Genomic DNA, 16,618 nt, shown 5'->3' with positions numbered 1-16,618 from the left:
TGCTGCCATGTTTTAGATGACCAGCAGCCAGGTGTTATAGTACAGTGTGGACACCAGGCAACCAGAATGCACTGGCCCAAAATTACTGACATGGTAAAAGCAGGGTAAACCACTTAACATCAGCTCAGCAGAAAGGACTCTGGGAAATAATACCCTGTATCTCTTCTCTCTGTAACATTTTCATGAAACACTTAGTTGTACATACATGGACAAAGTTCTCTAAAAATAAAAAACAAAAACTCTTTCTTTGAAAATTTCATATAGGCATTCAAAGTACTTTGGCTCACTGAATAGCAGACCTATCTCCCATGACTGGGTAGCAGCTGTGTGTGTCTTCCTACTTTGAGACTATTTGTCTTGGCCAGAGAAAAACTGAGCCAAGGTTTATTTGGTTCTGATGTCCAGTACACTGATAAGTTTCTTACTTTTAAATTCAGCATGTAAACTTACCCCATTTCTGGATGCAATTTTTAAGTGCAAAAAGTCTGCCATATACATATTTGGAAAGACAGAAGTTAAGATTTAAGCATTTCGACGTATCTAAATTTTACCTTATAAAAGTAGAAATAACAATCAAATAGGAGAGGTAGGGAGGCGTGGAAGTACCACTGAAACAAGAATGGAAGAATGCTGAAACTGGTGAAGTTGGATGATGGGAGTTTATTATATAATTCTGTTTACTTGGTATATATTAAACTTTCCATGATAAAACCTTCTACATAAAATAGGGATCCCCCTCCAAATTTTTCTTAGTAGATCTTATTTTATACCTTTTATTTTAATTACTTCAAATTACTTTTACCCTTTTTAAAATGCACACATCAGACCTACAGCCTTCAGATTCTAATCCAGAGGCCTGGATGAAATGTATTCCATAGATCCTCATCATAATCCTTATATCATACTTAGTACCTGTGCTTTTGAACTTCTCAGATTTATATGATTTTTAAAGATAAGTAATATGCCTATGTTGGAAAAAATTAATCATCTTTGGTATTGAAGCAAGGTTATTTTAAAAACACATACATTTTTCATTGTCAATTATTTTATCAGGAAGAACTCTTAATTACTTTGAAGTCTCCAGTGGCATAAAAATCAGAATCACAGTTAAAAGGTTCTTTTGAAAGTGTCACATAAATATTCCCACTGTCCACTGTCACTGTATGAATCCTTTGCTTTATTCCTTTAGAACACCACTTGGGTTTTGCTGATGGATCTTTAGGGTTTTTAGACTGATACAGTCCTTCTCCTGTTGCCAAAGTAATTTTGTATTTATGCCAGGGGCAAACTATACACGGTCGTCCATCAAAATCCTGGGGAAGAAAATCATTGATTTAATAGTTTGACATTTCCAATGTTCACAATAAATCTCAGATTCAGAAAAGAATCTATTGCAGAAGAACCAGGTTAAAGATCAAGTGAGCTTTTCCTTTTTCCTCCCATTGAGAAATGATTCAGCATAAGGCAGAACCTAATCTTAGCAGGCATCAAGTCCCTCTGGCTGTTGATGAGAAACCCTATGTGTTAGAGCTCTGTCAGAAGATCACCAGCTCAGCAGCTATACCATGTTACTGCAACTGTGCTATTATTATCAGATGTCAGTGTCACTTCCCTGACAGAAAGAAGCCAATAGCTTCAGGTGCTTCTTAGGGAATTTTCACTAACTGCTAGAAGAATGGTAAGCTTCAGATATAATTCAAGAGGTTACTAAAGGCATGAATGTATATTAATTGAAGAATGATTTATGATCCAAAGTGGTCAATTCTCAACTTTCTAACTGTATTAAAGTTCTCAAATGTTAAAGAGCATGGGAATCACCAATATCTTTTTTAAAAGCAGATCTTGTTTAAATTCAGTAGGCCTAGGATGGGTGCAAGATTCTGCATTTCCAAGAAGCTCCCAAGTGACACCAATATTTCTGGTCTATGGACCACACTTTTAGTGGCAAGGTCTTACAGCTCTCATGGTCTGAAACTGAGAGAAATTCTACATTTATCATCACCAGGTGCTTCCTTTTTTTTTTTTTTTTTAACACCAGAAGTGCTGGAATACTGATACTGTATCCTCAGAGGACTGTTACCAAACATGCACATTTTCATAGTTTATAAATTAACATCCATTATTTAAATACACGTCCTTTAACATGAGGGCATGTGGGGAACTAGGTAGATATAAAGTATAGAGAGAGTGGAACACTAAGTTTAAGATTATACTTTGTACCAGAAAGAGAGAGAGAGAGTGAGAGAGAATGTGTCAGTTTCATGAAGTAGAAAAACAAGAAATAATGTAGATAGTTTGGGAATGCAAGGAAGTAAGACAGTTTTCTCATTTCTTTCTCAGTTAAGCCTTCAAAGTGTGGTTTCTTTCTCAAAAAATATGTGTTTATATTTATATTACATTATATACTCATTAGAAAAATTTTAATTATGCAGAAGTGTATAAGGTTAAAAATGAATGTTATTTTTATGTGTTATTTGATTATTAAAATTATTAAATTATTATTATTCTATTACTTACCTTTTTCACTCAAAAATAAATTGGTGACATCCTTCCACACCAACACACGCAGATCTGCCTCATTAATTTAATGGCTGCACAGTATTCCATAGCATGGCTATTCATAATTTATTCAATGGTCTTATTGCTAAAACATTTACACTTCTGTCCATTTTTATTACAATAAATAATGCTACAACGACCCCCCTCCTTTATATATTTAAACATTTGTACAATTATATCTGTAGAGTAGATATCTCAAAGTATAATTCCTTGGTCAGAAGACATGCGTACTTCTCACATGTATCTGTAAAATGGTTTTCTTTATATTGTAGGGCTATGGATTCCTAGAATATTAGAGATTATACTAGAAGCATTAAAATATAGTCCAAATCCAAACATAAGTTATTTTTGAATATAGAATGGAATAAGAATATAAGTAGGAAAACATCTGAGTTTTTTGAGAATAGATTTAATTTTACATACCTCTATTTCTCCCAAATGTAAAGGTCCTCCTGAGTCTGAAAGGGAATTAAATATTAAATCTAGTCACTAAAAAAAAAAAAAAACCCACAAAAATCAAAAACCCTGAAATTTTTATAGTTCTATGGTTAATAAACAAACACAAGATTTATGAATGAAAAATAAAATCTTACGGTAACAGCGAATATCCATAGCATGATAGTCTCCTTTGTGGTAGAAAATGACCACTTCTCTATCATGGACAACAGCTGTCATTCTTTCAGATTTCTTAATGTCTTCTTCTCTGCCAACATAGACAGAAGAATATTCCTTCATTTCAGGGTCTTGTTCAGAGCCACCAAGATCCATGCTAGCTGAACCAAAAATAAATAAATAGATAAAATTGCAAGTGGTGTTCACTCTCTTGGCTATAACTTAGAGATAATCATATCGTAAGAGAAATCTGATTTATCTGAGACTGATAGAAGCATTTTTTGTAGCTATATAAATTATAACATTTCTAAATACTGGACTATAGTTAGTTATGATTTTGAATTAGAGACTCTTAAAGCTTGGCAAAATTAGGGAGGACTCCTCACTTTGAAGCTGGACTTGTATTAGATTCATTTCAATGTGTAAGATGGATATTTCAGATTAAAGTTTCACTATCCTTTTATTCCTAAACTCAACGTTAAACAACATTTGGTTGTTATCTTGTTGAAGGTAGGCTTCTCCGATAGTCTGTATAGTCTTGGATCTCTAGGTTGAGGTGGATCATTTGCTGTTTTTGCCTTTTTATTTTATTTTATTTTTTTAATCCTCAATCGAGGACATTTTCCCATTTTTTGTTCAGATAGAGCGGGAGGGAGAGAGAGGAAGAGAGAGAGAAAGAAACATCGATGTGAAAGGGACACATCGAGTGGCCGCCACCCGCACGACCAACCAGGGCCGGGGACAAACTGCAACCGAGGTACGTGCCCTTAGCGGGAACCAAACCCGGGTCTCTCTGTACCGCAGGTCGACGCTCCAACCGCTGAGCCAAACCGGCCAGGGCTGTTTTTGCCTTTTTAAAAATTATGTATTGGTTTCAGGTGTACAGCTTAACAGTTAGACAGTCATAATTTACACAGTGCTCCCCTCGATATTTCCAGTACCTCAACAGGCACCATACATAACTATCACATTATTGACTATATTTCCTGTGACTTGCTTCCCCATTACTATTTTGTAGCGACCAATTTGTGCTTCTTAGTCCCTTCACTTCCTTCACACAGTGCCCCAACACCCCTTACCTCTCGCAACCACTAGTTCTCTCTCTGTGTCTATGAGTGTTTCAACTTTGTTCTTTAGATTCTACATGTAAGTGAAATCATACAGTGTGTCTTTCTCTGACTGACTTATTTCACTGAGCATAACATCCTCTAGGTCCATCCATGTTGTCACAAATGGTAAGAATTCATTCTTTTTGTTGCTAATATTCCATTGTATATATGAACCATAGCTTTTTTTATCCACTCCTGTATTGATGGGCACTTGGGATGCTCCCATAGGCTTGGGTATCGTAACTAATACTACAATGAACTTAGGGGTGCATATATTCTTTCAAATTAGTGTTTTGGGTTTCTCTGGATAAATCCCCAGAAGTGAAGTCACTGGGCTGGCTCACTTAGTTTTGCCTGGCATGGACAGCCAACTCTTACAGATCAACCAGATAACTATTCTAGCAGAAGGGGTAGGTGTGAATGAACACTTTTCACTTTCTTAATTCAGAAATTGTCATTACTTTCTTCCACCTCATTTGGGCATTCAAAGAGATGACATCTCTTCAGTTAATTTATAGTAGCATATAAACTCATATTTCTAAACAAAGAATTAGTAGAGAATTTGAAGGTATTCTAAATATATATTTTTTCTCAGCACAGATATTCAGTCTATTTCTTTGAAAGCAATCCTTTCAAAGAGATCTTTTGTATACTTTAAGGACATAGGCTTCAGGCCTTCTAGTAGTTTCTCTAAATACTTATTTAATCCTGCATGGCTGACTAGAAGTTTGAAAATGTTAGTAGAAATAGACCATTGGTTCATTTAGCTATTTTAAAAAATTGAGGTATAACTAGCCCTGGCCGGTTTGGCTCAGCAGTTAGAGCGTTGGCCTGCAGTCCGGAGAGACCAGGGTTCAGTTCCCTCTAAGGGCATGTACTTCGGTTGCAGTTTGTCCCCGGCCCTGGTTGGGTCCTGCGGGTGGCAACCACTCAATGTGTCCCTTTCACATGTCCCTTTCACGTCAATGTTTCTCTCTCTCTCTCTCTCTCTCTCTCTCTCTTCCCCTCCCACCCTCCCTCCCACTCTGTCTGAACAAAATATGGAAAAATGTCCTCGGGTGAGGATTAAAAAAAAAAAAATTGAGGTATAGCTGATATAAGACATGTTAATTTAAGGTTTAAAACATGATTTGATATTTGTATATATTGTGAAATGATCACTGTAATAAATCTAGTTAACATCTGTTCCCATACATAGTTACAGAATTTCTCTTGTGATGAGAACTTTTAAGATTTCTCTTAGCAACATTTTTTGTTTTTATATGTTTTTTTTTTTTCTTCATTGATTTAGAGGGTGAGATAGAAATACCAGTGAGAGAGAACATCAATTGGCCACTTCCTGCATGACCTCCACTGGGGATTGGGCTCACAACCTGGGCATGTGCCTTGACTAGGAATCGAACTGGCGACCTCTTGGTGCATGGATCGATGCTCAACCACTGAGCCACACTGGCCAGACTCTCTTAGCAAATTTCAAATGAGAGGATGACTCATTTGAAAAATAAGTTCAGCTCTGGCCAGGAGGCTCGGTTGGTTGGAGTCTTGTCCTGCACAACAAAATGTTTTGGGTTTGATTCCTGGTCAGGGAACATACATAAATTGTGGGTTTGATCCCCGATTGGGGAGTGCATGGGAGGCAACCAATCAATCTTTCTCTCTCTAAAAAAAAAAAAACAATCAGTAAAAGTATACCCTTGGGTGAGAATTTTTAAAAAATTAAAGAATAAGTTCATAAAAAAATTATTAGAAAGTAAAATTTCTATGTGAATGTGTACAAATAAGCTTTAGAAAGAAGGAATTTATAGACCACTGTTCTGAGGATAGGAATGAGCCATAGGAAGACAGATATTAGATAGTACGTAAGCCTGAGCTCCAAAACTGAAGTATAGGATGAGGGGTGTGTGTGTGTGTGTGTGTGTGTGTGTGTGTGTGTGTGTGTGTCTCGATGGGAAGAAGCAGGAGCTTTAGATTCAAAGTATAAAGGAAAGCATTATATAAATCAAGTTTAGGAAAGTACAGAGATGTCGTCGTATTTGTACTCTGAAGTTAGCATTGTTAAACTTTGCTCTAACTAGCCTAGTTACTTTTTTTAAAGAATAGGAAAAAACACAGGTTATTTCTGAAAAAATATTTCATAATAATATAAGCAAAAAAAAACACAACACTTTTTTTAAAACCATAATTTTCTGGATTAGCGCTGACAGAAGGCTGGATGCTACATTTCTAAACAGTTTGGAAGATACCCAAAGTGCACAAATTGCTCATGTGGTAGTAATTACTTCCCCAGTGTTGGAAACGTGCAGCCCTGTATCATATTTTGTGACAGAACAGACAGAAGGGCAATAATGATAAGAAAAATGGGAACGGAAACATGAACTGAAAGAAGGGGAAACAGACTGAAGAAAATGAAAGAAACATGGAATTTGAACACATTTAACCAACAACGGATTAGAATACATGAACTCCTATAAACCAGAAAGAAAATGTCAAAAAATCATAGAAAAATGACATAACAAACATTTTACAGATGAGGAAATTTAAATGGAGACTAATCATATGTAAAGATGCTCCACCTCATTCATTAGTAAAAAATGTAAAAAAAAAAGCAAAGCAAAATCACATATGGGATACTATTTTCTATCCAACAGACTAGCAGAAACTTATACAAAGTACTGGTGAGGATATGGAGCAACTGATAGTGATGACATCAATTAGTGCTTCCAATAGTTTGGCATTACCTAGTAAAGTTGAACATATTCATAACCCTATAATCCCATTTTCTGTATATTACAGAGAAACATTCACAGGTACACCAGGAGACATGCTGAAGTAATGTTATAATAGCAAATTAGACAGAGAACAGCTCAGAATGATCAACAGTGGAATGGATAATTTTTGTAGTCAGTCAAAGTAATGTAGCAGTATTATGGCTATATTAAGTTGAATTAATTTCAAAAACGTAACTTTAAATGAAAAAATATTAAATATTTTAGAATATGCTTTCATTTTTATCAAAAACAGGCAAAACCAAACAATATATTATCCATGGACACATGTATATAGAGTAAATTTATAAAGAAAAGCAAGGGGATAGTAAACACAAAATTTTTAAACATTTCAAAGAATTACATTCATTTAGTATTATATCTAAAATTATTTTTTCAATGTTTAAATTGTATCCTACCTTATAATTATGATCCAAAATCCAAGAAAAAGGGGATAAAATGGCACTCTGTATCCTCAGATAATGTGCCTGTACATAGATAATAAATGGACTATTTGAGAATTTTGTACAGCTTATTTAAAAACTTGGCATCAGAGAAGGAAATAAAGGAATAGTTCTCTTACTTTTCTTTTTCCAGGCAAAAACCAGAAAAGAAATAATAGTATCAAGCAAGAGACAAAATACATGAGATGTGGAGTAGCATCAAAAGTTAAATAAGTTCTCTCTGACTCCCAAATAAATGAGAACCTAATACAATCCTCCCTCAAGTTTCAGTCTCTTAGAACATGCAGTCTTTGCAGGGTTTTGCCCTCAATCAAAAAAAAAAAAAAACAACAAAAAAAAAAACTGTAGTGAACTTTGCAGGGGCTGATAGATGAGCAGAGAAAGCTGGGGCTAATGATAAAGGTTTCAGAGAACTATGATTATAGTCTTTCATTTTGCTTAGGAAAGTATTATCTCATCCTTCAAATAACTGTTCCCTCTACGCATCATAAATGGTTCTATTTATTTATGATATCTGGTGACTATTTATAATTAACACTCATATTATTCTTAATTAAATATTGTGAATATCATGATTGGTCCATTCAGAGAACAATAAAAGTCAATATGTTTACATTAGTTACTTTGATGCACTATTCATATGCTCCCTCACAGTTCCTCTATTTTGAATCAACTTTAAGATACTCCAGTCTTCAACTGAATAAAAAGAAAGTGGAAAAAGTAAACAGCTTACCCAGTTTGCAGACCAGATTAAGAAAACTTTCTTCTGAAAAATTTAGCCATTTTGTTCTACAATTCACTCTTCAAAAAATATTTTTTTGACTTGTGACTAAAATTAGGTTTCTAAAGGTGTTAGCACCACCCAAAATTACAAATTAGCTAATTGGATCCTCAGTCTTTTTTAGATACCTTCCCAGATTAGGAAATCCATTCAGGTTGAATTAAAAAAAATACAGTAATTCAGTTTCCATAAGACACAGGATACAAGAGACAAGAAATGAAAGAAACTTAACTTGTTACTCTTCTTGAGCACTGACCAAGATGTTTTTACTAAGTCTGGGGACTTTGTCTACACATTGTCAGGATGCATAGCTCCAGGGTGTCATCCTTGCTTTAAGGTTCAGTGAAGAGAAATGCTTTTTATTTATTTAAATATTTTTCTTGCTCTGGCCGGTTTGGCTCAGCGGTTAGAGCGTCCGCCTGCGGTCCGAAGAGACCCAGGTTCGGTTCCCGCTAAGGGCATGTACCTCGGTTGCAGTTTGTCCCCGGCCCTGGTTGGTCGTGCGGGTGGCAGCCACTTGATGTGTCCCTCACATCGATGTTTCCCTCTCTCTCTCTCTTCCGCTCTCTGCCTCCCACTCTATCTGTGCAAAAAATGGAAAAATGTCCTCGGGTGAGGATTAAAAAATAAATAAATAAATAAATATTTTTCTTTATTGGTTTTAGAGAGAGAGGAAGGGAGAGGGAGAGAGAGAGAGAGAAACATCGATGAGAAAGAACATGGATTGGCCGCCTCCTGCATGCCCCCCACTGGGGATTTGGCCCACAACCTGGGCATGTGCCCTGATCAGGAATCGAACTGGCGACCTCTTAGTGCATGGATGGGTCCAAGCTCAACCAGTGAGCCACAAATGCCTTTAATAGTAGTTTTGTACCATCTCTTGGGATGGCAGAATAACAGAAAAAAACTAGCTATCTTTCAAAGAGTGCCAGTGCTTGGACTCTTTATATATATGAATTCATTAATCCTCACAATACCCCCAAGTGGTATTATATCTGCTTTCCAGATTAGGACAATAGGCGTAAAGGACTCTTTTTAACAAAATCTTACCCAAACTTACAAAGTAGCAGTCAAGATTCAAACCCAGATCTGTGAGTCTAAATTTGTGAATACTGAAATATAAATCCTAACATTTCATGTAAGTAGTATGCATGGACTTATAAAAACACGTGGCCTGCAAGTAAATTATCTTAAAGGTACCAAACCTTTTAGCAAAGTAAAGATTTCTCTCTCTCTCACCATATAGCACCAAAGATGATGGTCCTGAACTTTTTAAAATTTAGGAACGCTAATATGTAAGTTACGTCAACAAATGTTTAAAAAGGAGTTATTTCCCCCAATGATTTAATAAAGTCACGTGGCCCTTCTGGAGTTGCTATGATTGTCTGTGATACCAGCGACGAGATCACCAGGCGAACTCACCTGGGTCTGCCTCCTGCCTCTGCGTGACCTGGGGCGCGTCTGTCTGCCCGTGCGCAGCGAGACAGGCCTGCCACCTGCGGCTCCGGAGAGGGATTAATGCGTCACTGCGGCCAAATGTCCGGAGCAGCGCATGGCCGTGGGAAGCGCGACCCCCTGTTAGCTGTCATCGCTAAGGTCTTTCGGGCTCTGACAGTTTATGGGCACAGGACTTGAAGCTGTTGGGACATGTTAGCAAAGGCCGGAGACAGCTGGGCCGGGCTGTCCGGACGTGGGTGCTCCGCCCGCACACCTCAGGAGCGGAATGCACCCAGGTGGCCGGGACGCAGGGACAGCCTGCCGCGGTTTTCACGGCTGAGAGCGCACTGACGCTGGGGAAGCTTGTGAAAAGCGCCCCGCCGGCCCCACTGAGGCGCAAGTTCGGGGTGCGGCACCGGCTCTTCGGGAAACGAAGTCCGCGGGCCTCACTGTGACGAGGCAGAATGGTTAATTCCGGGGGTTAATGGTTAACCTGCGCAGGGCGGAGGCCCGGGAAGGCCGCAGGGCTCAGGCCGGGGACAAAGTTCACTCAACCTCCAGTCCAGCCAACCCTCGGCAGCCTGAGCCAATGCCGCCGTCGCCGGAAGTCTGAGCCCAGGCCCGCCTCCCAGCCGGAAGCAGCTGCCCTCGCGAGCCCCGCCCCGCGCCCCGCCGCTCAACCCCCCGGCGAAAACTGAACTTACCTTCAAGTTCCCCGCGCCACCTGGGCGACAGCGGCCCGCCGCGGACCCCGCGGAATGCTACTGCGTGAGCCAGGGCTGTGGTCACAGCTCCGAGCCTCCGAGAGGCGGGCCGAGCCCCTCACGTGACCCAGGGGACACGTGACCCAGAGCGCCTGTCCCCGGACCCACTTGACAGCGACAGTGAGCCAACCACGCTCTGCCAGAACCTTCAGGCCTCCAGTCTTACTAACCTTATATTGGCAAACGTAGCTGGCATCCGTTTATTTTGAAATGTTTGTTGATCTCACCAAATTTATCCAAATTTTAAATGCACCCAGCCATCTCTCTTTTAGGAATTTACCTTACAAAAGTATTTGGAAACGTTAGTCACAATGCATGAAATCCACATATAAAGATGTTTTATTGCATGGAAGAATGAGAATAGCTAAAGCGATCAGCAGCTGGGGAATGGTTACATGAGATACAGTGTAGACGTGTGAACTACTTGTAGCCATAGAATGCTATATGTAGTGTGTCTTCTTTAGTGTCAAAGATTGTTTCTCAAGATACAAATATGTAGGTATGTACATAAACTTTTTCTTAAAAAAAAATCTTAATGGTTGCTTGGGGGAGTGATGAAAGAATTTCACTTTCATATTTTGAACTTTGCAGTTTTGTTTTTTCTCTGAATTAAAAAAAACAACACCTCATACTTGGGTTCAAATAGGTTTTTTAAAGTTTTTCCTTGATTGTCTTCTAATGCAATTTTTTTTTTTTTTTTAATATTTTCTCTTTATTGGTTTTAGAGAGGGGGAGAGAGAGAGACATTGACGAGAGAACATCGATTGACTGCCTCCTGAATGTCCCCCACAGGGGATTTGGCCCACAACCTGGGTATGTGCCCTGACTGGGAATCCAACAGGGACCTCTTAGTGCATGGGTTGATGCTCAACCAGTGAGCCACAGGGGCAGAGCTAATGCAGTGGTTCTTAATTAACTCTGGCTATGCCTTAGAGTCACCTGGGCAGTATTAAAAATTCATTTGTGATGCCGAGCCTGGGCAGTATGGTTCAATGGATTCCATGTAGAATCCATTCCATGAGAATGGATTCCTTCTCATCCATGTACTGAGAAGTCCCAGGTCGATTCCAGGTTGGGGCACATACTGGAGTTGGAGTTGCGGGCTCTTCCCTGGTGGGGGGTGTACGGGAGACAGCCAATGGATGTTTCTATCTCTCTCTTCCTTCCTCTCTCTCTAGAAAAATCAATAAAAAATTAAATAAAATAAAATAAAAACTCTTGATGCTGAGATCAATGAAGTAAAAATCTTGAGGGGGGGAGAGAGAAGTATACATTTTTCTAACTTCTCAGGTGATTCCAGGGTGACCTCAAGGCTGAAAACAACCATCTATATTTGATATCTTGACATACTGATCTCAGATCCTTGAGTTGCCCATTGGGCCTGGGGCTGCTGAAACCCAGGAGCTTTGATCATTTACCACAATACACCATGTAAATGACACTTTTTTTTTTTTTTTCTGTGAGCCAAAAATGTAAAAGATTGAGAAGCCCAGAATAATGAATTTGCCTGCAATGCTATTTTCTTTTGATTTCTATTCTGTTCAGTACAGAATTAGGGTGCTGGTCATATTTTATGGGATGATTTCGCTTTTGACCATTTGTTTCACTGATCCAAGCACAAATTAACCATCTAGTTTTGAAGAATCTTTTTACCACTCCCTGGCCAGTGTGGCTCAGTGATTAGAGCATAGGCCCGAGCAATGGAGTGTTGTGGGTTTGATTCCCAGTCAAGGGCACTTACCTGTTTGCAGGTTCAATCCCCACTCTGGGGCACAGAAGGCAACCAATCGATATTACTCTCTCCCCCTCTCTTCCACTCTAAAAATTAATGGAAAAAATATTCTCAAGTAAAGATTAACAACAGTAAAAAAGAATTGCTTTATAATAATAAAATATATTTGGGTTTATTGTAATTTACATTATCTGTTAACATTCCCAAGTTATTTTATTGGCATGTGGAGTATGTTAGCAGTCCTCAGTTGGTGTCGTTGAAGGATGAAATAAAGTTTGCTATTTCTAATGAAAAGTTCTTTCTTTCTTTTACTTTCCTTTTTCGTTTTTTGCTTTGGCAAAAACTGGGCATTAACATAAGACACATCTTAGATTCACTGCCCTTAAATTGAATTTTGAATAAACTTAAGACCTTGGTAGATATGCATGCATGTACACACACACACACACACACACACACACACACACAAGAATGAGAGAGAAATGGAAACTTTAAAAAATCTTCACTTAAAGTATTAATGTCGTGAGTCATGTAAAAGTACAAAATGCTTGGAAAACTGTAGTGGGCAGCTGAAGAAACTTACCTTTGACCACTTCTGTTATACAAATACAGGCACACACCCATACAGTTTAGGCATGCACATGTGTTAAAAGCAGGAACCCAGAAAGTCCATTTGAAAGCCATTACACTTCAGAATAAAATTCATGATATCTACTGCCATTTTACCCCTAGCCCCCTTCCCTCCCTTTTCTTTTTCATTACATTTCCAGCCAGTGTTGGACCTGAGGCTATTCCGAGGCCCTTTCTTCCTCCTTTCAACCTTTTCTTTCCTACTAGTGACACCTAGTGGTAGCCCCTGACATGAGTTTTGTTATCTACCATGGAAAACGGGCTTTTCTACTGTGATCTTGCCCCTCTGTATCCAGGATAGTTTCACATGCTCCTTCTCACCTTTGTGAGCCCAACGGTTCTGTTCTGAGCATCTGGCTGTTTCTAGATAGACTTTTCTGGGACTAAGTCCTTCCTCTCAGAGAGGCTCAAAAACTGCCTTCAATCCTAAGCCAAAGTCTGTCTTGTGAGCTAGTGAAAACATCTATGTATTGCTAATTTCACTACAGGGAGGTTTGAAGAGTATCCACCAATCTGGATTTCCTGTTCCTTCAAGCCAGAAAAGGGTGATAGATAACATTACCCTTACTAGGCCATTGTGATTCAGATTGTGAGAAAGAGAGGGTATCACCTATCTGCTTATGACTCCTAAATGGAAGGCTCCATAATATTCATACCTTTCTGATGGTCCCACCTGGATATTGTGGCAGAAACAGTGGTGCTCACCAAACATCCCATCTACTACCCCATATTTCCCAACCCCACTTACAGTTGGTTGAGACCTGGTGACTAGTTTTGGCCAATGAACTGAGTGAAAATGCAGCCGCTCACTCTTAGACTGAGGCATAGCAGCGCTGATATCAGACCTCTTCAATCATCTCTTTTTCTGTCACAACAGTTGACATTCTAGATGGTAGAGCCTCCACCAGATGGGTCCCTGAGTGGAAAAGAGACTACCCACCCCTCCCTCAACTCACCAATTTCCACTAAGCTATAAAAGCCATGTAACTTAAGTGAAAAATAAACTTTTATTGTGTTAAACCACTGAAATGTTAAGGTTGGTTATGATTGCAAGATAGCGTATTTAATCTGATATATCATACATAGCTGTCTCCAATTTTATGTGTTCAAAATTGAAATACTTTTCTTCTATAAACCTATGCTTCCTTTGTCCCTGCCATCTCCATAAGTGACAACACTGTCCATCTACATGCTTAAGGTAGAAACCTGGGTGTCATAGATACATCTCTCTTTTCCTCACTCCTCCTGTGCAGAAAAGCTCGCATGGCTGACCTGAGACTTTTATCCTTAAAAAGCCCTGCTTGCAAGGTTGGCCCTTGACTGGCATCTGGGAACTTGGATAGTAAATAGTTCCCTGCACTGATATAAGGCTCCCTAAATAATAAGGGTGACTAAACTGTTTGTACAAACAACATAGTTTTATACTGACCACAATCTGCTTTCCTTCTGGGAGTCTAGAACTTTGGTACATTTTAGGTAGAAGTGCCTATGTGACCAGTCCTCAATAAAAACTGGGTACTGAGTCTCTAACGGGCTTCCTTGGGTAGAAACATTGCACACATGTTTCTGTGTTTTTATTGTTGGAGGTAGAATGAGCTCTGTGTGACCCTACCCCCACAAGGGGGAGAGAGGGTAAGGAAGACTTCGTATGGATTCTTCCATATTCCATTTGTGTCCTTTTCCCTTATGATCCAGCAGTGTATCTTTACAACATTTCTGTAAGAATCTGCGTGAGAAGAACTATATAATGAGTCCATGAGTCCTAGTAAATCCCCAGACATGAGGCGGTCTTAGGGACCTGCATAATATCTTGCCATATCTAATCCAGCACTAGACCCTGTCAATTCTACTTTCTAAAATGTATTTCAAATTACTCTGCTTCTTTCCTTAATCTGTTGTCACCACTCTGAAAGGTGCCATCATCTTTTATTTGTGTTGGATTTTTTAGACGACCCAATAAATAACACCTTTCTTTTCTACCTAAGTTTGGAACCAAACAGGAAGAGATCAAAGTATAAGCTTTATTTAATAATGAAAATCTGTATTGGGGTGACTTAAATATGCAGCCAAATGGACTTGCTAACAGCACCCTGAATTAAATTTATGTACCCTAACTGCTATCTTTAGAACTGTTCTCTTGAGATAATGGACCAGATTTTACCCTCTCTGCATGCACACAAATCTATAGAAAGGAGAAAGAAGTGGCTGAGCTGAACATACTTCCCCCTCCCCCCCAAAAGGTGGGCATGTGAAGGTTGGAGATTTTAAGATTTCTTTTTCCTGATTTTTATCTTCCAAGTGGAACCCTAAGTCCTGGGCATTAAGCAAATGATGTACAAACTGACCATAAATGGGGGCAGAGAGGGAAGTGTGGTCAGTGAACACCAGGAAGAATGCAAAGAGCCCCAAGCAAAACACTGGTATTGGTATCAAGCCAGGCTTAGCAAATATGCACAGTGTTATGTGGGCCCAGCAAAGGCACAGCCTAGAGGGCCTTAGACGATGAGGTCCTCAGCCCCTGACCTTGACCAATGGTCAGAACATATTCATTCCACCACATTGGGTTTCAACAGAGGTAGGGAGGCCACAAAGACTTTGGAAAGCAGGCCTAACTAAAGCAAGGAAAGCAGGCATAGCTAAAGCAATTTCGTAAATTATACGAAAAACATTTTTTGGTACATTGGCCTTTCAGACAGTACTGGGTAGAGTAATATTTGCTGAAATTGGAGGTTGTGAAACTTAAACTTCAGGTCCCCTCATATGCTTGGACCCTTTTCAAGACCCTGAAGGACCCTAGTAATGTTTACATGGTTATTCTTTATATCCCTTTAATGTAATTTGAAAACAAACAAAATTAAGAAAAGTAGTACAGGGAACTCTATTCCCCAACAACCATTTGAGAGTATGTTGCCAATCTGAGGTCCCATCAGTCCCTAATGCTTTAGTGTGTTTTTCCTGCAAACAAGGATATTCTTCTACATAACTGCAATGCAACCACCAAAATCAGGGATTTAACACTGACATAGTTCTACTATCTAATCCTCAAGTCCACTTTAGAATAAAGTTATATTTAGTTTTCATGTCTCTTTAGTGTCCTTGTCTGGGGCAGTTTCTTAGTCTTTCCTTAACATTCATGACATTGATATATATTTTAAAGGCCATTTATTTTGTGAAATGTCCCTCAATTGAGACTTGTCTGACATTTCCTCATGATTACTTTCAGGTTATGCATCTTTGGCAGGGAAATCAGAGATTGGACTTTGAGCTGCCCCTCTGTGCCCTTCTCACTTGTCCCTAGCTAGTCTCACTACACTATAATGTTGCCATCACCCCACTCTGGCTCTGTCATCTCAGTCTGAGCCGTTGTGTGCTTCCCCCGGCCAGCATGGGTATGTCCCCTGCTCTGTCCCATCTACTGGCTTTAGGACAGAATTGTTCAGGAAGGAAAGAGAGGAGAAAAATAATCTTCATATGTTTTGTAAAATGTGCAAAAGTAAGATGATATCATTTCTGTGGATTAAGGTCATTGTCCCTTTTTCAGCCATCACACAGGCATTTTGAATATTTGGCTAAGGGATAGGTGAGTTGGAAATACACTTAGCTTAGGTTTAGTGGGATATATGTATATGGTTTGCTGCTAATTCTATGCATGGTGAAATTTTTCCTGGCTGTCCCACTATAGAAATGGCTTCCCAGAATACTCTCAATGCCCACTGTGATGACCTCCTCCATGCCGACATGCGGTTGAAGGCCAGGGTTTTGTCA

General features: G+C 39.2%; 1 protein-coding gene across 4 annotated transcripts; it reads right to left on the bottom strand.

Moving 5' to 3' along the window:
• Window positions 1–643: 643 nt before the first annotated feature.
• Window positions 644–10,540, bottom strand: RFESD (Rieske Fe-S domain containing). 4 transcript variants are annotated; one of them, XM_036280534.1, is made up of 5 exons: window positions 10,432–10,540; window positions 7,465–7,533; window positions 3,153–3,332; window positions 2,983–3,017; window positions 644–1,313 (listed from the first exon to the last, which is right to left on the bottom strand). In XM_036280534.1, the coding sequence occupies exons 3-5, from the start codon at window positions 3,325–3,327 to the stop codon at window positions 1,050–1,052; spliced, it is 474 nt and encodes a 157-aa protein (XP_036136427.1). In that variant the 5' UTR covers window positions 3,328–3,332; window positions 7,465–7,533; window positions 10,432–10,540; the 3' UTR covers window positions 644–1,049. The 4 variants fall into 4 exon arrangements, with proteins under 4 accessions (XP_036136427.1, XP_036136428.1, XP_036136429.1 ...); XM_036280535.1 differs by having other exon boundaries at window positions 3,153–3,262; XM_036280536.1 differs by lacking the exon at window positions 10,432–10,540 and adding an exon at window positions 9,713–9,786 and having other exon boundaries at window positions 3,153–3,262.
• Between the last annotated feature and the right edge of the window lie 6,078 nt (window positions 10,541–16,618).

Source organism: Molossus molossus, unplaced genomic scaffold (genome assembly GCF_014108415.1).
Source record: "Molossus molossus isolate mMolMol1 unplaced genomic scaffold, mMolMol1.p scaffold_m16_p_3, whole genome shotgun sequence".
Classification (NCBI taxonomy): domain Eukaryota; kingdom Metazoa; phylum Chordata; class Mammalia; order Chiroptera; family Molossidae; genus Molossus; species Molossus molossus.
Note: the sequence above shows the minus strand (reverse complement) of the source record. Positions and strands in the feature narration are given on the sequence as shown.

Coding starts and splice junctions, on each gene's coding strand:
- RFESD (XM_036280534.1), bottom strand. CDS start 3,327: ATGGATCTTGGTGGCTCTGAACAAGACCCTGAAATGAAGGAATATTCT. Junction 3,018..3,152: donor TATGGATATTCGCTGTTACC/GTAAGATTTTAT, acceptor ATTCCCTTTCAG/ACTCAGGAGGACCTTTACAT. Junction 1,314..2,982: donor TACATTTGGGAGAAATAGAG/GTATGTAAAATT, acceptor TTTCTTCCCCAG/GATTTTGATGGACGACCGTG.